The 24,699-nt window shown below is 51.5% G+C and overlaps 10 protein-coding genes across 10 annotated transcripts; 4 read left to right on the top strand and 6 right to left on the bottom strand.

The window, feature by feature from the left end:
• Positions 1-489: 489 nt before the first annotated feature.
• On the bottom strand, positions 490-1,192 carry N7515_002880 (uncharacterized protein; the record flags this gene model as incomplete). The annotated part of the gene is made up of 2 exons (XM_056663624.1): positions 490-910; positions 1,059-1,192. 2 exons carry the CDS (start codon positions 1,190-1,192, stop codon positions 490-492), a joined length of 555 nt encoding a protein of 184 aa, XP_056525737.1.
• A 45-nt stretch (positions 1,193-1,237) lies between these two features.
• Positions 1,238-2,377, top strand: N7515_002879 (uncharacterized protein; the record flags this gene model as incomplete). Its single annotated transcript, XM_056663623.1, has 1 exon — positions 1,238-2,377. One exon carries the CDS (start codon positions 1,238-1,240, stop codon positions 2,375-2,377), a length of 1,140 nt encoding a protein of 379 aa, XP_056525736.1.
• Positions 2,378-2,900: 523 nt separating this feature from the next.
• N7515_002878 (uncharacterized protein) lies at positions 2,901-3,569 on the bottom strand (the record flags this gene model as incomplete). Its single annotated transcript, XM_056663622.1, has 1 exon — positions 2,901-3,569. One exon carries the CDS (start codon positions 3,567-3,569, stop codon positions 2,901-2,903), a length of 669 nt encoding a protein of 222 aa, XP_056525735.1.
• Positions 3,570-4,623: 1,054 nt separating this feature from the next.
• On the top strand, positions 4,624-10,644 carry N7515_002877 (uncharacterized protein; the record flags this gene model as incomplete). Its single annotated transcript, XM_056663621.1, has 5 exons — positions 4,624-6,638; positions 6,689-8,975; positions 9,017-9,106; positions 9,258-10,451; positions 10,522-10,644. The coding sequence occupies 5 exons, from the start codon at positions 4,624-4,626 to the stop codon at positions 10,642-10,644; spliced, it is 5,709 nt and encodes a 1,902-aa protein (XP_056525734.1).
• A 307-nt stretch (positions 10,645-10,951) lies between these two features.
• On the bottom strand, positions 10,952-11,878 carry N7515_002876 (type 1 glutamine amidotransferase; the record flags this gene model as incomplete). Its single annotated transcript, XM_056663620.1, has 1 exon — positions 10,952-11,878. The coding sequence occupies one exon, from the start codon at positions 11,876-11,878 to the stop codon at positions 10,952-10,954; it is 927 nt and encodes a 308-aa protein (XP_056525733.1).
• A 971-nt stretch (positions 11,879-12,849) lies between these two features.
• Positions 12,850-14,197, top strand: N7515_002875 (uncharacterized protein; the record flags this gene model as incomplete). The annotated part of the gene is made up of 2 exons (XM_056663619.1): positions 12,850-13,689; positions 13,778-14,197. 2 exons carry the CDS (start codon positions 12,850-12,852, stop codon positions 14,195-14,197), a joined length of 1,260 nt encoding a protein of 419 aa, XP_056525732.1.
• A 512-nt stretch (positions 14,198-14,709) lies between these two features.
• Positions 14,710-17,706, bottom strand: N7515_002874 (putative pH signal transduction protein PalA; the record flags this gene model as incomplete). Its single annotated transcript, XM_056663618.1, has 7 exons — positions 14,710-15,130; positions 15,195-15,597; positions 15,653-16,227; positions 16,280-17,174; positions 17,257-17,311; positions 17,381-17,618; positions 17,699-17,706. 7 exons carry the CDS (start codon positions 17,704-17,706, stop codon positions 14,710-14,712), a joined length of 2,595 nt encoding a protein of 864 aa, XP_056525731.1.
• Positions 17,707-18,078: 372 nt separating this feature from the next.
• Positions 18,079-19,376, bottom strand: N7515_002873 (putative mitochondrial carrier protein; the record flags this gene model as incomplete). Its single annotated transcript, XM_056663617.1, has 6 exons — positions 18,079-18,285; positions 18,343-18,680; positions 18,746-18,964; positions 19,018-19,091; positions 19,145-19,179; positions 19,263-19,376. The coding sequence occupies 6 exons, from the start codon at positions 19,374-19,376 to the stop codon at positions 18,079-18,081; spliced, it is 987 nt and encodes a 328-aa protein (XP_056525730.1).
• Positions 19,377-21,439: 2,063 nt separating this feature from the next.
• N7515_002872 (putative sterol carrier protein) lies at positions 21,440-22,884 on the top strand (the record flags this gene model as incomplete). The annotated part of the gene is made up of 2 exons (XM_056663616.1): positions 21,440-21,933; positions 22,002-22,884. 2 exons carry the CDS (start codon positions 21,440-21,442, stop codon positions 22,882-22,884), a joined length of 1,377 nt encoding a protein of 458 aa, XP_056525729.1.
• Positions 22,885-23,080: 196 nt separating this feature from the next.
• N7515_002871 (DUF3431 domain-containing protein) lies at positions 23,081-24,232 on the bottom strand (the record flags this gene model as incomplete). The annotated part of the gene is made up of 1 exon (XM_056663615.1): positions 23,081-24,232. One exon carries the CDS (start codon positions 24,230-24,232, stop codon positions 23,081-23,083), a length of 1,152 nt encoding a protein of 383 aa, XP_056525728.1.
• Between the last annotated feature and the right edge of the window lie 467 nt (positions 24,233-24,699).

Here is a 24,699-nt window from a genome sequence, read left to right as displayed (position 1 = left end):
GCCAGTTGGCTGGAGGATTGCCAGTTGACGGGAAGCCCGCTATGTTCCATAGAATGGACCCCGATGGTATTTCTCGCTCTATCCTCTTCATCCATCGAAATACATACGCAGTCATCTCTTCTAATCCATCTGGATATCGCATTTCTATGAAAAGTGGATAACGCCAAAGCAACGGGGAAAGGCGATTCGTCGCTGGCAATGGATGGGCTGGATGATGCGCCCGACTGGGCCGCTCTCCAAGGCGAGTTCCACGAAGCTCGCTGGCGCCGGGTCGGGTAAACCTGTACGGTGGACTGTCCCATTCATGCGCAGCCTGGGTGCGAGAGAAGAACATCAGGATCTGCTGCCAAGGAAGAACGTGCCGGGCAACGTTGTCGGCATCCATGTACGCTTGCAGTGGCTGGTCGGGCTGTCGGTTTTGCTCAGTCCGAACCGCTTCGGTGCGAACGATATGCCCGGTTTCTGTACACACCTGCTGCGTGACACGGCCTACGATGGGCATGGCATCCCATATCGCGCGGGCAGCCATTTCAGTCGGGTCGGATGACTCCGCGTCGGGCGCCTGAACGCAGTCCACCAGGTCCTGGGTGTTGATTCCGCGGAGGTAGACGGTCCACCTCGTCCGATGAATCCAGGGTTCGCGTCATCACGCTCCTCGGCTTGAACCGGCCGAGGGCCCTCGTATTCCTCAGCAAAGGCAGACACAAGTTCGTCAATGACCCAATTGCTGATCTCCTGCGGAGGGATGGCATTGGTCGGGATATCGGGGTCCCCCCGCACCAGAACGTATTTGGACCAACGCGACAGGAGAATGGCCGCTGGCAGCGACCCGGGCGGGTGAACTCCGCCATGTTGTCCCCCACCAACGTTCAATCGATAGAGGAATCCATCGATATTATTCAAAAACAAACTTAGCTGTATTTAGATTTTTGACGTGGAGATGAAGCATTTGTAGCTGACCCATCACCCACAGTGCCACACCGATCTTGGTGTGGGGCCGCCCACATACATAAGTACAGGAACTCCACGACCCACCGCCGTGGCCCGTACCCACCCACCCACTTTCTTGTTGCTGGAGCTCGTTCACTTCCCAGTGCCGCTCACAATCGGATAGTTCGTCTTGCCAGACGCTGTCTCTTCCAGTCGATTTCCGCACCGAATATTCTTCACAGTACAGAACCCTGGATTTCATTTGTGTATCTCACGTTCTACCCAGTCGACAAACGTTGAAGCTGCAATGGTGAACCTCCAGGCCATCCAGGCGCACAATGCGACTCTCAAATCCCTCACCTCAGGTCTCGTCGCGGTGTTTGGTAAGTTCAATCTGCTCCAACATGCCACCCGCTACGGTGAAGCAGTTGCTGCAAGATCTCATCGCAAAGCCTTACATCTCACTAATCCCCTTCCAGTTGGCGGCACTTCGGGCATCGCCCTCTCAACCGCCCTCGCCCTCGCCCGTCACACCACCTCCCCCAAAATCTACCTCATCGGCCGCAGCCAGTCCGCCGCCGATACTGCCATTGCCTCCATGAAAACCATAAATTCCTCCGCCCAGCCAACCTTTCTCCAAACCGACATATCGCTTCTGAAAAACGTCGACAGCGTCTGCGCCGAGATTGCGGCAAGAGAGAAAGCAGTGAATCTGCTGTTCATGACACCCGGATACATGACGCTGAAAGGCCGGGACGAGACGGCCGAAGGTCTGGACCGCAAATTCGTGCTGCATTTCTACGCGCGGATGCGGTTTATCACCAACTTGCTTCCCCTCTTGAACGCAGCCGCTCAAGATGCCTCTCTCAACAGCAACGCCAGACTATCCCGCGTCGTGTCTGTCCTGGACCCGATGGTCTCCGTCCGCGCGGGCGGCTCCGGTACGCTCGACTTCTCGGACCTCAGTCTGAAGGACACCTTTAGCCTAAAGAAATGCGGCTGGCACGCTAGTCTGATGGGTGATTTCTTCCTGGAGAGCATGGCCCAGAAAAACCGGCATACCTCCTTCGTCCACGCGTACCCCTCTGGTGTGGCCACTGGTGTGTTGCGTGAACTGCCGGCTGGACGCGTGCTGTCGGCCGTGCTGACGCCGCTGTTAAGACCAATCATGGTGCCCCTCGAGGAGAGTGGCGAGAGGCATTTGTTTGCGGCGACGAGTGGGAGATATCCTCCGAAAGCTGAAGGGGAGGACATGGAAGGGGATGTCGCAATTGGCAGCGATGGGGCAAAGGGGAGTGGGTGTTATTGGGTGAATTGGGACGGTGAGGTGTTCCCGCCAAACAACAAATTGGAGAGGACGAGGGGCCAGGACGCGGTAGAGAAGGTGGTGCAGCACACAGAGGAGGTGTTTAAGCAGGTGTGCGAACAAGGCAAGACATACCCGTGATATGTCATTGAGGGACAAAGTCTCAGCTGGTCGAGGTGAGATCGCACCGTGGTCAGTTCCTGGGATGATACAGATTGCCAATTCAGCTCGTCCAGCAAGCAGCATGCATGATATCATTCTCTTATCATATTTTCGTAAGGCAGCTCTTGCGTCTTGGTCAAAGCCAGGCTAGGTTAGCCGTGAGGGAAGGTATTGCATAATACTACGGTCTATTGCCTTCTAGGTACAACGACCGCCTCGGCTGACAGCCGTGAACCGAGTCACCGCATCAGTAACGAGCCGCGAGTGGTGGGGATGTCGGGTGTCTGCTCCTGGTGACCTGGTCCGACAATATTATCCCACTCACTTCCTCCCTCACCCACAACCTTACGTGAGCAAGCTTCGCTGTCCATGCCTCGATGAGAACGCGCTGTTAATGCACTATTAAGACTTCGAAATGGCTCGTGACGACCGGCGAGGTCAAGTCTGGCACAAAAAGCATGACTTCTCATAAAAGGCCGGTTTCTGCCTCCTCGGAGGAAACTTACCTTGATGAGCCAGAGCACCGCGATACCTTCTCGGTAGAGCAACAGTGAACTAGTACGCCACACATATGCGAGACGTCATCATGGCCATCTTCGGTATCTCCCACACTAAGGACACCATCGTCGGAAACGATTTCATCCGCGGTGTCTCTGGTTGAGAGCGCAAGCGTGTCAGTATTACCGAAGCCTGCCTGGGCATGGCTCCGCTGCAATGTTGGGATAACTCCACTCGTGGTCTCGACAGCGCTAATGCATAGAACCCAGTCAAGCGAATTGCGTTTGAAAGAAGGTGCATTGAAGATGTACTCACCGATAAGAAACGAGTAATTCTCTTGCAAGAAAATCCTAGCAGCAGCAGCCTGGGGCCACTGTCGCTTTTGGGACTGCGTCCCATACAAGTCATATGGAAAACCTAATATCAGGTCAGCATTTTGTTTCAATGTTAAGAACCTTTCTGATGGATGGGTCGCTGCGGTGGCTGCGGCACGAATGGATATCGGTCGATCAATGGGTCCAGGCACCACGACCAACACGAAGCATGGGTGGCAGTAAATAGGCCGGCCGTGGGCTTTGGTACACGTGACGCCAAGACCGGCCACTGTGAGCGAGCGGATTAAAACGGCGTCAAAAGCGGCCGTTTCTGGCTTCCCATTCACCGTGTCATGCATATTTGTACTATTCTTTCTGCCAAACTTCCTGTTCCATTTCACCGTTTATTTAGTCTACTCAGACTGTCTCAGCTACTGACTATATCAATTCCTCCACGTGAAAGATCAAGGGAGTGGACAGGGGAAGCATCCCTGTAATTAGATAACGCTACTAACCGCGCTGAGCGCTGAGGCTATGTGGCTAGCTCCTCCTCTTCGTGACTCGTCCGCCTAGCCTGATAGCTCTTCCCAGGCTCAGTTGTCTAAAGTCTATGATCTACAGGGTATGTAGCTGCGGGTGCGCGCCTAGCTGCCTCCATCCAACGGTTCAATAACATTACAACTCAGAATCCTTGCTGTCTTGATTGGCTCTGGGTGTGGCTACGATTGAAATGGCCTTATGCAGACATGTTGGGTAACCAATCGCCTAGACCTGTTGGATGTGGCTTTGCGACGCGAACCGGGGCTGTCAGCCAGCTTGGCCCAGCTATAGGCCACTCATATGCGCAAGTCAGTATAAAACGCCAGATACTCAGTAGAATATGCGCGCATGCCTCACTATTATGTCCTCATGCGAAGCTGGCTGATCCGAATAGTTACGTGTGGGTTTTGGCATTGACACGTATGCTGAGGCTTGTAACATGGGTGCTTTCTATTCTCCCAATAGCCCTCTTTTGTAGATTAGACTGATTCATGCCTACATCGATAGGCCCCCAGGCCCTCTTACAGACTATCTATTCTCCTAGTAATGCTTGTGACAAGAAATTGTGAGGCAGATTTTGTTTGCCGCGTATGGAGAACGCCTCACTATCGCTTTTTACAAAGTGCAATGGGGTATTTACGTCTCTGTTAGCAAACAGGACATCCGTTTGCCATATTCCATTACTTATATTACTTCATAGACTCTTTCCATTCTCTGACCCCTCTCTAACCATCACATTCATCGGAAATCTACTCTCATTTTCAGCGATAGCCATATATCTGTGCAAGCCTCTGAGCTAAAAAGACACATAGTGCTTGAAAGTTCATCGCAGCTAGACCTTCTACGGCTCAGTCTCCTTCCAACCCCATCATGATGCCCCGCCGCGGAAATTGGGTTCGGGGTAGAACGAGCTACCGAGGAGGATACAACAGCAGAAAGCGCAATGAGTCGGAAACACCCTGTGTATACTTTCAGCGTGGCAGGTGCCACTACGGTGAGAGGTGCAGATTCTCGCATGACGTTACCAACGCTGCCGACTACGAGTTGAATCCAGCCAGAGATCCGAACGCTCGGAATCAATACTTTGTCTGGAAGAGATTCCTTAGAAGCGGAATATCAAGGTCTGGGTATCCTCCTATGGAACAAGAGCTCGCTCAATTCTGGAAAGGGGCTCTCGAAATCCTGGAAAGTGATAACAGAGAGAATCATCAATCCCTCGCCAAAGATCTTGTGGATGACGATCTTCATGGATATGATTTTATCCTGGCAACTGCGGATGCAGACAACTCAAAGGGAATAAGACCTATTCCTGCTTACGTTGAACCGTTCCTCAAAGTCATTACCCATCTCTCTCTCTTGAATTGTCTTTCTATCGATTCATTTGTTGGCACTCTGTACGCATCTTTCGGTGGCACGAATGGAGATCGAGCAATCAGATATCTGAGAGATGTCTGTCAGAACCTGATGGGTAGGGGTGAAGACATCCGCAAAGCTAGACCGGTGATTTCCCTAGACATGATGAAATTGCTGTTGAACACCCTTTACCAGCTTTTGTCAAGGGTCCGACGCGCTCGATTCCATGATGAACTCCCCGTACTGCTCGACCTAGCCCGCGAATTGGGCTCCAAAGTGACGGAAGATTGCTCGAAAGCCGACCTTGACGGACTTGAAAGCAGAATCGAAGTCATGCAGAGCCTGGTCACGAGCGCAAACCGCAATCTTGTTACACCCAGGGCGCTTGAGGGGGATCCTCAGACCACCGGGCCAGTTTTGTCGTCTTTCCCAATGGATATGCAAATACCTGGTGGGAGACACGACAACGACCTCGCAGATATATCCCAAATTCAGATTCTTCCTACCCATGGAGAGATTGTCAACGGCAGTTCAGTGGAATATCTACCCTCTACCAACTTCCTACAGCCGCACATTCTCGCCGACCCTTTGCAAAGATATATCGACTCAACATTCCGACTCCTACGCCATGATATCTTCGGTTCAGCTAAAGATGTTCTTAGAGATCTGCTGCAGCAAATTGATCTGACACGAAGTCCCTATATGTCAGGCAAGGAAAGCAGGGCACATCTCTATATGGGAGCACAAGTCCAGCACATCTTTATCAACGAGAGACACGAGCTCGAAGCAACTATATCCTTTTCTACTCCATCCCAACTCCGCAAAATGTCATCCAAAGATCAATGCAAATGGTGGGAAGACTCCAGTCGACTTGACGAAGGAAGCCTAATCTGCTTTTTGGCGTCACAAGGAACTCACAGAAGACTTATCTTCCTCGAGGTGACTGTGAAGAATGCTTCCAAGGACCAAGGACCCCGGAAGAGCAGTCTTGTTTCTGATACTTACCCACCTAGTATTACGGTCAAGCTTGCGGCATGCTTACAAGATGAACTGATGTTCCTGGGCCAGCTTTACAGCGAGAGACTCACTGGTATTCTTGTCGAATTCCATGGTTTAATCCCTGCCACGTTCGTCCCTATCCTGGAAAACCTGCAGCAAATCCAACGCGAAGGGGATTTGGCATTCCGAAAATGGATCTTGCCAGGCCAGAAGGGTGATAAAGATGGACAAAACATACCCCCACCGGCATACGCACGCAAACCAGGATTTATCTTCCCCCTGACGTCGATCGCAAACCTTCCGGCTGGCGATGTTGCATTGGACCCGAGTGCCTCTGAGTCTATTGACATACTGAAGCTGCAAACCACGACTGGTCTCGATTATGGCCAGTGTCAGGGGCTTATCGCAGCTCTCACACGAGAGTATGCCCTAATCCAAGGTCCACCAGGCACCGGAAAATCCTATTTAGGTGTCAAGATTGTTCAAGCTCTGCTCGAAATCAAGACAAAGGCAAAGCTGAACCCGATCATTGTGATGTGAGTACTGAGTTCATGCCTTTCGGTATCTTCACTAACGGGAACCGCAGCTGTTATACCAACCATGCCTTGGACCAATTCCTCAAACATCTTCTTGAGGTAGGTATTCAGAGAATAATCCGCATGGGTGGCCGCAGTCAGGCCCCCGAGCTTGAAGGCAAGAACCTTCGCATTGTCAGTCAAGATATTGGGAAGACTAGGTTAGAGTCGAAGTCCCTCGGCATGTCCTATGGGGGAATTGAAGACTGCATGAAAACTGCTGGATATGCAATGAAACCTCTACACCAGTCTCAAAAAGGCCTGTCTTGGGCCGCTCTGGGGAATTTCGTGCGCCGGAAATGGCCCACTATACATGAACAGCTTGAGCGACCAGATCCGGAAGGTTTCGAAACTGTCACAGACGACAAGTTGCTTAACTGGCTTGGAGTCAAATTCATGAAAATACAGAATGGCCAGAACGAGGGTGAAGTTGACGGTGTGCGCTTGGAAGGCCTCACACGTGCTGCCAAGGGAAATATTCATAGTCTCTCGATGCCGGAACGCCAGATCCTTGCAATGGACTGGTTCAAACAGTGGCGGGAAAGCGAAACCGCCTCGCTTTTTGAGGCTATTGATCGCGCTACGCGTCATCGCAACAACATCAATGCAGTCCATGAAGAGGTCAATCGTCGAGCCCTGATTCAAGCAGATGTGATTGGAATTACGACAACATCCCTTGCACGCCATATCAAGACACTACGCTGCATAGGAACAAAGGTCATCATATGCGAGGAAGCAGCTGAGGTGATGGAAGCCCACGTCATCTCAGCCCTCATGCCAGGTGTTGAGCACTTCATCCAGATTGGAGATCATCGACAGCTGCGACCACAGATTCAAAATTATTCACTTAGTCTTGAATCATCCACGGGAAAGGCGTGGCAGCTCGACAGAAGCCAGTTTGAGAGACGTGCTCTGGGTGAGCCAGGTCTCAAGCCTGCCCCTATTTCACAGCTTAATGTACAGCGAAGAATGAGACCCGAAATCTCGCAACTTATCAGGCGTGTCTATCCCAAAGTCGAGGACCATGAAAGCGTGACAACTGTACCGAATGTTGTTGGAATGAAGGACAACCTCTTTTGGCTTGACCACCAATGCCACGAAGACTCGAGAGATGATGGCAGCCGTGTGAAGTCTCATAGCAACCAGTGGGAGGTCGATATGGCTACCGCTCTGGTTCGGCACCTTGTTCGGCAGGGAGCGTACAAGAGCACGGATATTGCCCTCTTAACTCCATATACGGGACAGCTGCGGAAGCTCAGGTCATCGCTTAGCAATGATTTCGAGATTTGTCTTAGCGAACGAGACCTAGAAACCTTGGCTGCAGAGGGGTTTGAGACGGTCGAAGATGAGAATCCTGAGTCCAATAGTCACAAGGCACTCGAGAAGAAGGCGTTGCTTCAGACGCTCCGCCTTGCCACAGTCGACAACTTCCAAGGCGAGGAGGCAAAAGTGATAGTGGTCTCACTAGTTCGAAGCAACACAAAGAGCAAGGTTGGCTTCCTACGCACCGAAAACCGCATTAACGTGCTCCTCAGCCGGGCCCAACACGGCATGTATCTCATTGGAAATGCCCAAACATACCTTAATGTGCCAATGTGGGCCGATGTCCATTCTCAGCTCTCCCGTGCGGATGCAGTTGGCACGGAATTGGCTCTATGTTGTCCTCGCCACCCAGAGACACCTATTCTATGTTCTGAGCCTCGCGACTTTGAAAGGAAGAGTCCCGAGGGTGGGTGTAGTCTCCCGTGCACCCGTCGACTTGAGCCATGTGGTCATCAATGCCAGGCCAAGTGTCATTCGACGGTCATGCACGACGGCTTTGCATGTGGGAAGCCTTGCCCACGCATCCGAGCAACCTGTGATCACGAATGTCCGAAGCTTTGTGGTGAAAAATGTGGCCCTTGCATGACGAAGGTTCAAGACGTTGAGCTTCCTTGCGGTCATATTAAGCAGGTTGTCTTTTGCCATCAGAGGTCTAACCTGGGAGCCGTCAAGTGCGACGTTCAAGTTGAAAAGACTGTTCCTAAGTGTGGCCATGAAATCCAGGTTGGCTGTTCTAAGGATGTAGCATCCCCGGGGTTCCGTTGCCCTGAGCCATGCACCGATATTCTCAGCTGTGGCCACAACTGCAGTGATTGCTGTGGAAAGTGTCTGAAGGAAGTTGTCGACGGAAGAAGAATAACCGAGCATCCGAAGTGCAGAAAGAAATGTGACCGTCCACACGGTGTTTGCAACCATAGGTGTCCCAAGGAATGTCACGATGGGCAAAGCTGCGGTTACTGTGAGGCAAAGTGCGAAGTAAGACTCACTATAACCTGTTATCTCATCATCGTACAGAGACTAATCATATCATAGGTCCGATGCTCGCACTCAGCATGCGACTTAACCTGCGGAAAAGCATGTGCACCATGCATCGAGAGATGCACCTGGTCTTGCGTCCACCAAGGCTCCTGCTCAATGCCTTGCGCGGCACCATGCAACCGACTTCCTTGCGATAAGCGATGCTTAAAGGTTCTTGAATGCGGTCACCAGTGTCCGAGCCTCTGTGGGGAAGATTGTCCAAAGGATCTGTGTCAAAAGTGCGGCGACAAGAGTGATGCTCGTGTTGACCTCCTCGAATGGAAAAACTATTCCGAAATTAACCTCGATGAAACTCCGATTGTCGTTCTTGGATGCGGCCATTTCTTTACAAGCGAATCGGTCGATGGATTGGTGGGCCTGGAGCAAGTATACACGAGAGATAAAGATGGAAATTTCGAAGACCTCCGAGATGTCTCTTCTTCTCTTGCCAGTGCCATACCCTCATGCCCTGACTGCAAGCAACCAATTCGCCAGTTTGTGACGAAACGTTACAATCGTGTTGTCAATCGTGCTGTTATGGACGAGATTTATAAGCGGTTCCATACCAAGGGTCGCATCGACCTTGAGGTCCTTGAATCGCGGTTGAATGATCTTGAACGAAAGGTCAACTCCAAGGCGCTGCTCGTTGGACTCGCCAGATCATACCACACATCACTATGGACGGCCTGTGAGCGTCTTGGGACAGATGCTGTGAATCTCAGCAGAAGCATGGAGGTCGAGAATCAGCCGATGAAACGGCTCAGGGATGCGATTACCATCAACCAGAAGCTACAAGAGGACGGAATAGCCTCCCTATCAGCCAGAATAGAGGCAATCAATCTAGCAACACGAGAACCCGATAGCCAAATCACTCTCCGTGCACGACTAATTCAAATCAAATCCCGAGAAATTGCGTTTAGCCTGGTGTTCAAAGTCGCGGAGTCAAGAAAAGACCGTGCAGAAACACGGCCAGCTCTCGCCCTATCACCAAATTCAGTCTTGCCCCAGATGTTGAAGGATTGCCGAGACTTGATAACTCAGGCGGATGAACGAAGACTCTACCGCATCGGCATCACGGCAACCATCTCATTCGCGAAGATCGCCCAGCTGGACGCATGGTATCGGCGCACTTATCCGGCAGAAGAAACATTGGATCCACATTGCAAAGAAAGCGACACCTCTGTTGAAAAGCTCGAAGATCGTACTGAAACCATCCGCGATCTCCTTGCCGCTGCGTTAAAACTATGCGATAGACTGGGGAACTGCCCCGAGCTCCAAGAACAGGTCCAGGAGATGGCCCGTCTCTACGAGGGGCCGCGGTATGAGACAGTGACTCTAGAAGAACTGCAATCAATCAAGACGGCCATGGTCAGTGGGCGAGGAGGAATCGCGACTCACTCTGGGCACTGGTACAATTGCGTCAATGGACATCCGGTGAGTAAATCCCCCCTGATCTGTCCGTCTATTCTTACCCCGATGGAGACAAGCTAATAAACATCCCTAGTTTGCTATTGGAGAGTGCGGTATGCCGATGGAGCAAGCTAGATGCCCTGAGTGCGGAGCACCTACTGGAGGTCAAAACCATAGGGCCGTTGAGGGCGTATCTCGAGCGCAGGAGATGGAGTAGATAGAACAATAGTTATTGCTTTCCCGATTATAATGTTATGTGCTGAATAGACCAATACTCTGATCTATTCGGCGCTCTACCTGGCTTCCTCGATTACTCAAAAGGACCTACCCTGCAGTAAGGCCTGTTAGGCAATAGTACGGTTGAGAGTACACATTGTCGACGTTGGAAACCCAGGGAGTATAACGCTTCCCAGATCAAAATTGTATTTGTGCAGTTTGGAATACACTCGCAAACTTCGCTCTCTATACGCAAAAGAGACAAGACCAAAAAAGCACTTTTCATCGTCATGCGCATATTCCACCTGTCATTCCTCAACTCCAGCCAAGAAACACACAACGGCAGAAGCAAAAGCCTTAGAATCATCCGCACCTTCCTCAAGATCATCCCCAACCTGCTCCAAGAACAACGCCAACTTCGACTCCTTCCACCCCATAATGGGTGCAGACTCGAAACACATCTTCGTCATGCCAAAGGCATCCATTTCATAATGGCCCTGCACAGACAGTACCCTACCAGGGTAGTAGAGTCCCTGGATGGGACAGATAGGCGTACTGCCGATATTAACCCACGGCGCCGGCAGAGAAACAGGCGGCGAGTCCGTCAGCGTAACAGCAGTCCCCTTTTCAACAGCCATTACACGGTCACCGTGAAACATTTGAATGCGCAACTGTCCACCGGGAAGCTCACCGAGCGCAGCAGGGAAAGCTCGAGTAAACGCCTCCTCTAGCTGAACGGTGTAAATACCAACTTCACGACCCAGAGGACATTTCTCAACCCACACATCGCGGACCGGGTCATTCACGTCGCGCACTAGAGCGTGCGAAATGAGCTGGTGTCCGAAGCAGGTGCCCAGGATCCGGACTTCTGGGTATTTATTGAAAACAGTCGTGATAAAGCTCTGCAATTTTTGCATCCAGGGAGATCGCTCCATTTCATATACCCCTGGCGAACCGCCGGTGATCAGGATTGCGTCTACCGGGTATTGCACGGAGGCATTGTTGTCTGCGTGTCCGCGCAGCTTGTATAGTTCCGGGTAATGGCCGCCTCGGATGTCGTATGGGGTGATTTGAACTTCGAGTTGGTCTCTGTTGGAGAAGAAGGTCTCGTTCAGGCGTGATGCCGTCTCGCGGAGGATTGTTCGAAAGTGGGCGCTGCACAGTCCGCGGGCTTCGTATAGCTTTCGAGCCGGGATGTCGACGTCTAGGACGGCAATGTGAATGTGGTGGACCATTTCTAATGTGTTTGTTTGTGTTCTCTGTTCAGGTCGTGTATTTGGTCTGGGAAGAGGTTATTTGTGGTGGGTGGTGGAAGATTTCAGTGATCCCATGTACTATATAGGAAATTGGTCTCCTCATGTTGACTTTGAAGGAATATCGGATCTAATTAGGTAAAATGTGAGAATCTCGGAACCGTAGGATTCTCATGAATAATAGAAAATAGTCGAATGCACTTTGTCCCAGGAACAGCAGTGGTGAATTACTCCAACGGACTCCAACCGCCATGAAGCTATTAGGTAAAGGCCACCAAGGTTAGAAGAAAAGATCCATCCATGGTTAGTCGGTAAGCTTATTTTTTACTTCTGGTCTACCAGGTACTGGGTACAAGTAGTCACACGTCTCGGTGGAGTGGACAGTGAAAACTCGATATCCCGATTCCTTCGCAGCAACCTCCAGAGATTCGGCAATCTATCTCATCACCCTGGAGCCTTCTTGGAATTGAATCACCAGTTGGACTATCCATGTCTATATCCCGGCTGCACAATAACACCTCTTGCGATGTCCCCAAGTCAGATGCCAAGGACCCAAGGTGCAGGGACTCGGGGAGAGCCTTGGGATCGCATTCATTGTTGCAAAATTCACTCAATATGATTAGGCTAATAGGCCTCTCCTCGACTTCTCATAGCGGAACACGTCGACACGACAGTGTACACTTGCCATGCTCCTGTGAAAAAGCAGCGAAAGCAACAGGACAGTTTCTGCCCTCTGCCTTGGCGGCTCGCTATCGGAGCCGGGCCCATATCTCCGAGTATCGGCTAACCGAAAGGGGAAGAAGTCAGGATGAGATCTCAGATTGGCGAGTAAAATGGTGAAGATCGTTCAGTTAAACTAGCGTCAATTCAATTATGCCTTCAATATATAAATTCTAGCTCCATCTATGATCTACATTCCCTCGCCTTCCTAGCCTCAGAGTCCCGCGAAAACCATGGCTTCAAGTTCACCCCTGAATGGGGCCAAACAACCCCCAAAGGGCCAAAACTCCATCAGAGACAGACGGAGAACCACGAACGGCACACAGGCTAATGCAAAGGGGAATAATGCCATTCCAGCAACCTTGAAAGCTCCAACCCGGAAGCGCAAAAAACAGCCCTCTCTACTCCGCCGCTGTAAACGCTTCGCAGCCAAACACACATGGGCACTCCCACTGGCTCTCCTACTGGGCATCCTAGGACTATACGCCCTGGATCCGACCGAGTCCAACCCCCTATCCCATTTCATATTCCTCTCCTACAAACAGGAACCCCTAGACACACACCCAAATGCAGCCCCGCAATACGGCAAGGGTCTATGGGACATAGCATTCGTCTCATTCTACGTGATCGTGCTATCATTCACGCGGGAGTTCATCATGCAAGAACTCCTCCGCCCCCTAGCACAAGCTCACATCAAATCCCGCTCCAAGCAAGCCCGCTTCATGGAGCAGATGTACGCGGTCATTTACTTTGGCGTCCTCGGTCCTGTGGGACTGTACGTTATGCGCCAGACGCCGGTCTGGTACTTTAACACGCGGGGGATGTACGAGCTATTCCCGCATAGAACGCACGCGGCGGAATTCAAGACTTACTACCTGTTCGAGGCGGCGTACTGGGCGCAGCAGGCTATTGTCATGTTACTTGGGATGGAGAAGCCGAGGAAGGATTTCTATGAGCTTGTTACGCATCATATTGTGACTTTGGCGCTGATTGCGCTCAGCTATCGCTTTCACTTCACGTATATGGGTATTGCCATTTATATCACGCATGATATCAGTGATTTCTTCCTTGCTGTAAGTTGTCCGCGGTATTTGCGAGCATACGCTATTCCTCCCAATCGCACAGAGAGACGTTCAGAACAGACCGTTAACACTTCTCCAGGTATCAAAGTCCCTGCATTATATAGCACCCGATATTATGATCCCCTTCTATGCAGCCTCAATCGGTGCCTGGATCTATCTGCGTCACGTACTCAACCTGCGCATTCTCTATTCTATTTTGACAGAGTTCCGCACCGTCGGGCCCTACGAACTCAACTGGGAGACACAGCAATACAAGTGCTGGATCTCGAACATCATCACCTTTGGGCTGCTTGCTATTCTCCAGACTCTGAATTTGTTCTGGCTGTACTGTTTGCTGCGCAGTGCGTTCAAGTTCCTTCTTACAGGCGAGAAGAAGGATGATCGTTCTGAGCCGGAGACTGAGGTTGAGCAAGAGTCCAGTGCTGTTGAGGTAAATAGCCTTTCTTCGAATGGAAGTGCATTGGCCAGGAAGACAAATCATGTTAGTCAGGCCAGCTAGCGCTGCTTGTGTGTCTCTTATTCTCCAGCGGATCATTCTGGCAATCTGTGATGCTGCCCTGGCCAGTGACATGTTGCGCGGTTCCATGCCTAGTATTTTCTGCCGATTATGCAAAGTGGAAGATGCGACATGTCCTCACCATTCTAATGTAACATATGAGCATATATCTTCGCATACTACATTAATACTTCACCTATATGGAGGCCCTCTCCCACCCCCAGGAAGATAGGCGGGCCCAAGTTCTCCAAGCTCACCATAAACCTACCCAACCCTCCTTCCAACACCCTTGTAGGGGGAATTGCGGCACAAATCTATGCTGAGGGTAGACCTGAGGTGGGAGGGACATGCACGAAGACGTCTAGGCGCTAGCTGCCAAACCCATTTCCCGCCTAATATTGTTGCCTTAATGCCTACAGGTCCGCTATTTACACGCCCAATAGAAACTCCATAGTATGTGCGAAGGTATGCAATCTACAAGAAAGGTGCTTTGCAGTCGTGAACTAAACATAGAATCAAGAAAAGCGCAGTCCCTGGCTAGGATCCCAGGTCTTTGGTTGAGGAGCACGTGTAGGCTGGGTCGGTGCTGGTCCCGGCCCCGTAGCGGGCGTGGCGCTTGGAGGGGCGCCGGCCGATCCAAAACGAATACCCATCTCAGGAGACCACATACCAGGCATAGTCCCTGGAATGCTCGGTGTAGAGACTGGTGGTGGGGCTACGGGTGCCCGCACCGGTTGTGGCGCTGTAAGAGGAGGTGCTGTCTCAGCTGGGCGCACAGCATGCACTTGTGGAGGTGGCTGTGATGGCGGCTGGCTGGGTGGCCCAGCTGTGTAAGAGGATGGGGCGTAGTGTGTGTGAGTTTGTTGCGGTGGTTGTTGGCGGAAGTGTGGCTGAGAAATATGGAGTGATGCCATCGCTGCGGCATTGGAGATTTCTCTAAATCGAGGGTATTCAATGTCAGTGATTGTCCATTGGGTCAGCGAAGGATGGTAATACATACGTTTCCAGTTGGCTTGCTTCCATCCGACGTTGGTGAACAAAGGCCTTGCCGTCGTCGCGGAATCGACCCACAATCTTTGCAAGGTCATTGTAAAATTTCCGTCCGACTTCGAGGTTCGAAATGATCTCCTTATACTTCAGGTATCCGTTTTCCAAATCCTGTAGTGCTGCCTCTCGTTCCTTCGTCGATGCGTCGCCCTTATGAGAGCCAGTAAAAGCCCGATTGGCTTCTCGGACTTGGTTTGAAAGATGCTCTTGCTCTCTCCGCTCTTGGGCCAACATTTCACTGTCCGAGTCATACAGCTTCAGATGTTTTTCGAACAAGTCCTCAAATTGGCTTGCCCGGATAGGTTGCATGGGGAAGTCTCGCTCAAGCCGAGCAGTCTCTCTGAGAAGTGCGGGATCTATATGCGCGTAAGATTAGTGAGTTTTATAGAAGACGAACAGGAAAAGACATACGGATGTCATCCGCTCGAGCTTTGTCCTTTAATGATTGAATTCGCCGTTTTCGCCGATTCTCCATACGAGTAACCTCGCTCAAGCAACCGCGCAGCCGGTTGGCCTCGCGCTCAACCTCTGGCGGGATTACGGCTCTCCGGCTACTAGGTACGTATGCCTCCAAGTCGCGATTCGTACCAGTGAGCACGATGAAAACAGACTGCGAATCTCGAAGCTTGCGTTGGACGAGATCATCACTCGCTTGGGCGGAGGTGAAATAGCCATTGATCTCAGTCAGTGTCTTGTAGAGTTTAGGCGCTGCAGCCTCTGATGTCTGGCGGGTCCAGCGATCAGTGCCGTATTTCTGGCGAGCTGCAAGGTCCTCCGCCTTCTCAGCGGCGAGTAGCTCTACACCTTCGTTATATACGGCCAGGTCATTATCCTTCACTCTGGCGGTGTCTGCGATGGACCGGTGCAAGCGGTTCATGCCGTCCTGTTGTCGCATTTCCTCGGCGTGCGACAGAAGGGTTGGAGGGAGGCCCAGTGGCTTCTCGAGGGCTTGTAGTGACCCTGGTAAGTGAAGGGATGAAAGCAAGCTGGAAACCGAGATTAGCAAAAATATCGCCGAACGCATTACTAAAAACATACTCTCGCAACTTATCAGTCATCGATTCTAACTCTCCAATGAGATTGTCATTGACCAGTCGGTCCCGGCGGTCAGTGTAAATGCTGGCAGCAATGTGAACTGCATATGGAACCAGCTTCGAGAATAATGGCTGACCTAATGGCCCATTGCTACCTAGCATGGAGATCGCATCGGTCACCTGTGAAGGCGCCTTGGCCATCACCATGCTGGCACGCTCGATTGCCCTTAGTTCGGATTTTGGTGGCACAGGATTTAGATATATCATGTCGTTATCCTTCTCGGCACGCTTGAGATCTTCCCCTACGCGGCCCTTCAATCCGTTCAGGTCGCCAAGAACAGTCCGATTGATCCACCGTTGTTCCTTCAGGCCTTCAGCTGCGCACAACAAGCTATCGCGCAGTCGAGCAATCTCCTCTCCGTACTTGCGCTTCTCCAAACAATCGAGAGACTGGCGGAACTGAGCAGCTGCAGCAAAATGGTGATGTTTCGCAGTCATGTGATGGATCCAATCCGTGCTGATCGCATTGGACTTGACAGCCAAGTCACCCGCGTCGCCGTAGAAATCGGACACCTTAGCTGCTAGCTTGGCAATGGATGCATCTTTCAGTCCATCTTTGACAGCTTTTTGCCAGAAGCATTCCTGGCCCTGCCCAAGCAAGAGAAGTTCTAAACTCTGCAGTGTCATTTCATCCATATCCTCCGGCGGTGATGTTCGCAGATCGGGAATGATGTCTTCTCGAAGATGCTTCAATACCCCGGCGGCGGAACAGAGATAGTTACATGCCTGCTTCAGACCTTCTGACGTAGTTCGGTTGGCCGCATACGCCAGTTGGGAGTACAATGCGGCAAGGTTGAATATGATGTTCGCAAGTTCGAAGCGCAGGTTATTCTGTGATACTGCAGCACACGATTCCTGTCAGCGCATGTCCGCCAATAAGCCCAATGCGGAAGCTTCGGGGGCCATGAAAACACAACTAACCTGGCCGCGAGGCATTGAACCCAAAAGCAGGATACCACGAGAAATCTACACCGACCTACATAGCGCACCAGGGGTCAGCTTCACAAACCGACACGAAGACTCAAGAATTCGAAAAGCGGCGCACATCGATCGGGAACTTCCCGCCCAGCCATTTTAGCTGAGCCGCATAAGTGACCAGGCGGCTAATACCACTGAAATGAGGTTCCTGCACATTAACAGCCTCTGAGCGGAGGCGATCAATAATCATCAAGTCCTCCGCGAACATATCCGGGCGCTGGTCATATTTTGATGAAATGTACTGAGTGATCGCTTCGGACAGTGAGACGGCATGAGAGCGCCGGAACGGGATTTGGAGGATATTGCTGTATAAATCAAGAAGTCCCATTTGTCAGTATATCTCAAACGGCCTCCATGCGTATGCATGCTGTCTGGGTGTACTCACGACGCCATTGTCGCTTGAGGCGGGGGTGCGGAAGTCTTCGTTTGTTTTGACAACGGAAGTTCCACCCCACCGGGCAACCAGATGACGTATTGACGGCCTGAGGCATCAAAATTGGGTAACTAAGAGAGACAGGATGGATGTCTGCACAGTACGGAGTACTACTTACTACTACTACTACTACTACTACTACATATCTTTTGGGTTGTACATTCTGACATCGGCTCACAGTGCGCTTAAAGTTCATTCGTATATGTACTTGGGTAATGAAATACTAGAAGATGCCTCTCAGAAGTCAGAACGCACAATGGCGGATAATGTTCAACAAATGCACCATCAACTCATTTCGACACAGATGACTTTCATTGGTTGAGTCGGTGTGATCAGTTCGGCAGCTCGTCGATGCGCGATTTGAGATATTCGAAAATGGTGAGCAAGATCATGTTGTTCACGCCGGTCCGAATAAGAAGGATAGACAAGCCCCTGTACGTGCTGGATTTAGCGACAGCTTGCGATGCCTCGCCGATCTCGCTTGTTTTGCCAAGTAGCACGCTCTGTGCACGAGTTTTACGCGTGTCGAGGGGATAAGTCTGTGAACTGTCAGCACACACTGTCTAGGGAAACGAGGTGTTGAGTTCATCACATACACAGAACCAGGGCACAGTGCTGCAGATTGCACCAGCAATCATGGGTGCACCGAACGGGTTTTTATCTTGGCCCAACTCCTTCGCAGCTACCTGCTTCACAGTTTCGTAAACGCCGAAGTACAGTCCCGTGCCCACCGTATCGCGCAGGGCATGCAAGCGGAAACCAGTATAAAGTCCACGGAAGCCATATCGCCCGTATATTTTCTTAAAGGCTTGAATAGTTCCTAAGCGGGGCTTATGGCGCAAAGAGGAGTCGTGGGCTGCGTCTGGCGCAGCCATCGCGCGATTCGAGACTAGGACCGATGTCTGGACGACATTTTTGGCCAGCTCAAAAGGGCCTGTGGTCAATGTCAGTTCGGCTTCTGCCAGGGCTTCAATGGCTCTATCAAGATTAAGAACATACAAGCCAAAGGCGATGACACCAGGCCAGATACGAGGCCTGCTGCAGTAAAAGTGAGCACACCCGCCAAGGTTGGGGTGCTTCCAACCTTCTTGTAATCGTCCAACGGATTGGAACCCGTTACGCGCTCCACATTGGTGGCAATCATGTCTTTGAAGGCATTGTACACGGTGAAGTTGACAATACGGACTACCGCGACGCTCGCCAAGGGTGGAAGTGCGCCTATAAATTCGTCAGTCAACCGCTCGACGACCAACGCATGGAGATTGACTTACCAGCTACATATCCTCGGGGCCCTTCTGTGCGCCATAAATAGCGAACGCATTGCCAGATGTTTTGGAAGCTGTGACTTTACGCCAGTTAGCGTGCTAGTACGCGTTTGAGGCTGCGTAGGATACTTACGTCTGCATCCGTGTCTTGACATTCTCCAGAGGGGTCTTTTCGACAAATTAGCAATGGTTCAACGATATGAATTGACGAATGAAGGGCTCCAAAGCTCCGATTTCCAGGGAGCACTTACCACGGCCAGCGTCGCGCAAACAGCCGACGCCCCCGAAGTCACCTGTGTTTTGTACTTTTTCAGAAGCCTGTTTCGTGTGGCCTCATCCATGATCCAAGATTTGCTGTCCGGCATGATGTCGGATTTTGATTGTTGGGTCGAGGAAGGAAATGGTGCATGTTCAGATCGTTTGTCAATAGTCATCCCTGGACGTTCTCCATTGGCGGCGACAACGACAACGAAGAGCTGGCGGCGACAACAAAGATCTATGGATAGATCCGGCAGGTCCGTTCAGAACGTTTCTTCTGTACAGACTCGTATGTTTGCAGGCTGGGGAACCCGATGGAACGCAAAGCGGTCTCTCAGAACCCGAGTAGACCGTTCGGCGTCCCACAATTGTTCATTGAACGGGGCCGACCAACCAAGTTCTATCTTGACTCTGTTTAAACAGACCCCGACTATCTCCCTCGGTGGTATTTAGCACGTTGAGATCCGTTTTTGCGAATATTGAGAATAAATCGGACCTCAGTGGTCGAGACAATCGCCGGCCACGATAACGTTTGCGACCCCGCGTTTACGAAGATGCGATGGGGCGTTACAGGGAATTGAGGAGTCCAAGTAATGTGTTGCGAGGAATATCTGTTGCAGAAAATTGGACTTGCCTCTCTCCAGGTGTGTCTCCCACGGCAACGGGTCACGGCAAAAGGTTACTGACGGCGATTGTGAGCTGTGGGGAGGCAACCATTAGCATCCGAACTGCTTCCCTTGCCGGCCCGGGCACCAGGGCAAAAAAAGCCATTGCGGGATTCCGGATTTTGAGAAGACGACTTACTGACAGTACCCCCACCTATCGCACACTTGGGAGGAACAGTTGACCTGATGCTATGCTGAAGGGAAGAAAAGAAGATCAAATGGCATGTGGACCGAGCTTAACCAGAAATCTCAATGCGGTTTAGGGCGAACGGGGTGACGTCGTCGTGAATACCCGCAACAACGGATATTTTGACATAGTGCTGACGCTCCAATGGGCCGCCTGGGACGGAGCTCCTTTGGTTTGCTTTACATTGTGTACAAGGCACACTGATCTGCCTATGTCTTTGGTGAATATGACCATATATCTCCAGACCCAGCTGTGGAATATCTCACGGTCGCATTCTGGTCATGCTTATTCATGCGGAAACAGACAGAAAAGGCACTATTCTTATGCAAAGCGACTCCAAGAGCTGATCTCTCTGAGATAAAAGGTTCCATGGACCATGGGTCGTGTTGATCTCTTGGTGGAGGACAGTACTCCGCAACGTATCATGGCCCATGGGTTAGGTCTCACACAGGGATAAGCTTTTGCATTGCACACCACTAACTCACATCTTTAACAACCAGATGGTTTTGAACCGGTCTGGTTTGGACTGAGATTCTAAACTCACCTAGCAATATTGGTCCTATGGTTGCTAGGCACAGCAGGTCGTTAAACAGCAATCCGATTTGTCAGTCGAACGGCTTCTTATCATGATACCGAGACTGGAGTGGATCGGATGTGGCGTGTCTGCATCGTGCCACCGTGATGAGCCGTAGGGGTTGTTCTCCTTTTGAAGATGCTCTATGCAGCATGCAACGTGCTACGGATCTCGGTTCAGGCACTGCAATGCCTTGCCGAAGTTGGTCTGGCGGGAATTTGGCTCATACAGTGTACCGGAGTACATTATCAGATGGCGAGCAGGCGGTACCAACTTGCAGCTTTGTTATAGATGTACTAGGTTGATTCAAAGATTGTTCATTCTTGTTTCCTCCAACTCAACTTGTCAGCTTGGTCAAAAAGTGTGGAAATGGACATGGAGGTTGCCAGGGTTGGATTTCGTTGCTTTCACGTGAGACCCAAATTATGCACAGCAGCACAGTACAACATAAGGAGACATGCATCTCCTATTTGCTTTGACACGTATCATAACCACGGGTATATATACACAACCTCCGTCAATTTCCAGTTGAATAATCTCCAACTCACAATGCTGAGGTTGTGCAGAACTATGCTGTGCCGTGGTCCCTCGGGAGTCGGGACCTCGGTTTTCCCCGCAATTTCACACGAGCTCCCCACATGCTGCTGACTTATTTATAAAGACCCATCGCCTCAATCCATCGTAGCCTACCCTGCTGCTTTCACTATCTCTACCTCTCCACATAACTCCTCCACATTCTACATCATGGGCAAGAAGCAAGGAACACCCGCCTACGTCCTGGGCGTGGGCATGACCAAGTTCATCAAGCCTCGTGGCAAGGTCGACTACCATGAGCTGGGCTACGAGGCCGGTGTCAAGGCCATGCTGGATGCTAAGATCAACTACGACGAGGTTGACCAGGGTGTTGCCTGCTACGTCTACGGCGACAGCACCTGCGGCCAGCGTGTCTTCTACCAGTTCGGCCAGACCAGCATCCCTATCTACAACGTCAACAACAACTGCTCGACCGGCTCCACTGGCCTCGCCATGGCCCGCACTATGGTCTCCCACGGCGCCGCAGACTGTGTCCTGGTTGTTGGCTTCGAGAAGATGAACCCTGGTAGTTTGCAGTCCATGTACAACGACCGTGAGAACCCCACCGGTCTCTTTGGAATGATGATGGCCGAGACTCGAGGTGTCACAAACGCACCCGGTGCCGCGCAGATGTTCGGCAACGCAGGTGTGGAATACAAGGAGAAGTATGTTACCCTGGATACTGCAGTCTTATACAGAAATTCATTAGCATGATCCTAACAAGTGACAACAGGTTCGGTGCTAAGAACGAGGACTTCGCCGAGATTGCCCGCATCAACCACGAGCACTCCAAGCGCAACCCCTACTCCCAGTTCCAGACCGAATACACCCTCGAAGAGATCATGAAGGCTCCCATGATCCACGAGCCCCTGACCAAGCTGCAGTGCTGCCCTACCTCCGATGGTGGTGCCGCCGCAGTCATCGTCTCCCAGGAGTTCCTGGACGCCCGTCCCCACCTGAAGGAACAGGCCATTCTCATCGCCGGCCAGACCCTTGCCACCGATACCGACTCAGTCTACAGCACCAGCTCCATCGACTTGATGGGCTTCGGTATGACGCGTCGCGCCTGCCGCGAAGCTCTCGCCGAGGCTGGCGTCAACGTTAAGGATATCAAGGTCTGTGAGCTGCACGACTGCTTCTCCGCTAACGAGATGATTACCATCGACGCTCTGGAGCTTTGTGAGCCCGGCAAGGCCCACGAGATGGTCCGCCGCGGCGATATCACATACGGCGGTAAGATGGTCATCAACCCCTCCGGCGGTCTCATCTCCAAGGGCCACCCTCTCGGTGCCACTGGTATTGCCCAGTGTGCTGAGCTGGTCTGGCATTTGCGTGGTTGGGCCAACAACCGTATGATCGATGGTACCTCTTCCGCACTCCAGCACAACCTCGGTCTGGGTGGTGCCGTCGTTGTCACCGTCTACAAGCGTGCCGACGGCAAGGTCGCCGCTGCTGTTCCCTCCGACGTCGTTGGCAAGATCAACGGCCTCGGCTACAACCCTGCTGTTGAGGCCAAGGGCTTCACCGCTGAGCAGGCCAAGGCCGTGGTGAGCAAGAAGCACAGCTCTAAATATGCTCTTGCCGATACCCAAGAGCGTGTCATTGCCAGATTCTAGAGACAGATTGACAGCGGGATGTAAGTATACCAAATTGTATATAAATTCTGATTTTAAATGATATGATATCCACAATATGTTCTATATGCTTCCCAGTCTATCCCAATCTATATGCCCGTATGTATCTCAGATCTACCTTATGAACAAAAAACTATAATTAAACAATGTGCAAGAAACCCACAGACAAGATCATGCATCATTCATGTGTCGCCTCCCAATCATCAGGGAGTTTGTAATCCTTCGGAATGGAATACTGTCCCTGACAGCTCCCAGGACCGCGACACTTCAAATCACACTTCCCATACAACCGACAATAGCACTCAGCCGCACTGGGACAAGAATCCTGATTCAGCTGATCAAGATCAATTCCCCCGTTCTCTCCATACTTCGCAAAAAGAATATGCCACAAGTACGAGACCACCCTCCCAGCAACAAGGTCATCCCCAGGCGCAGCCTTCGAATCCCTCGGCCGCCGCATATCCCTCGCAACCCCATCATCACTCCCATCAAGCAACCACTGCCGCAAAGCAATATATTCCTCCCTCCCATGCTGCCAAACCCGCTCCCGCGCAACAGCAAACTGCGCGCAACACTGCGCACGCACAGCATCATTCCTCCCAAGATGAACATGAAAATCATTCCGAACCTTCTCAACATCGGCATCCACCTCCCCACCAAAGATATGGCCCAGCGCACGCGGCAGCGCCAAATCCGACGCCGCCCGCGGATTCCACGGCGACACAGCGCTCGACAGCCTCATCTCGAGACTTCCCTGCGCCGGCACAGCCGACGGACACGTCCCCGCGCTCCAGTCACAGCGAAGATTGTGATACCCCGTTGGCTGTAGGGCGCTCTCGACGTCCAGGCTGCGCAGGAGTGCGGCGTTATCGTAGTCCGGGATATCGTTGTGCCAGGCCCAGCGGTTGCCGTGGACGAATACGGCGCCGGCGGAGGGGATCTCCGCGTAGTTGTCGATTAGGAAGGTCAGGTAGGCCATGGCCTCGTGGCCGCGGTTGGCGGGGACTTGGAGGAATTTTGAGGTTTTGTCGGCCGGCGCATCCACATGGTAGATGCATACATGGAAGTGGGTGGAGAGGGGATCTAGCCAAGATGGGTCACCGTCGCTGGCGACATGGGAAACTACCAGGGCTGGTTTTCTCGATTTCTCGAGACCTGGGCAGATGCCGCGGGCTTCGGGGATGATTGAAGAGGTTGTTTTATAGCGGATCCTGGTCCAGGCGAAAACTTTGTCTTTCGTTGGTTGAGGGCGGTTTAGATATAGAATGAAAAAGAGAATGCAGATGAAAAGGATGAACTGGGTGAATGATCTTTGTACTTTGCGACGCATTTTGTGTATTTATTCATGCAATTATGTCCATGTCTTCTTCTTTTCTTCCTGCGTTGATCCATTCAAATATTTTACGCCTGAGGGGTGTGTACCAACCCCTAATGTGGGGGCGCCTGGCTCCACATACACGCGGATCATGTTCCCCTTGGAAGCTTCTTTAGTATTTTGCTAGTCAAGATCGTCTTGGCAAATGCTTGTCACAAAGAAAATGATCGATGTGAAGATTGCATCGAAGTATCATTACAACTATCATGTAATGTTCATGCCATTCAAACAATCAGACTTGACTCCGCCAACTTTCTTCCACCTTCATAAAACTTCTTCCTCTAATTTCATTCACTTTCCACCATACCGGCATACCGGCATACCCTCCTCTGCTGTAAACCTCCTAGAGTCTTATGCGGCCTTGGGCTGTTGTACTTCCGCTGTGATACCAGCGTCCATGAGTCCTTTCAGAATCGGTCGGG

The sequence above is a fragment of the Penicillium bovifimosum genome (assembly GCF_028826915.1).
Source record: "Penicillium bovifimosum strain IBT 22155 chromosome Unknown utg000002l_segment0_segment0, whole genome shotgun sequence".
Lineage (NCBI taxonomy): Eukaryota > Fungi > Ascomycota > Eurotiomycetes > Eurotiales > Aspergillaceae > Penicillium > Penicillium bovifimosum.
Note: the sequence above shows the minus strand (reverse complement) of the source record. Positions and strands in the feature narration are given on the sequence as shown.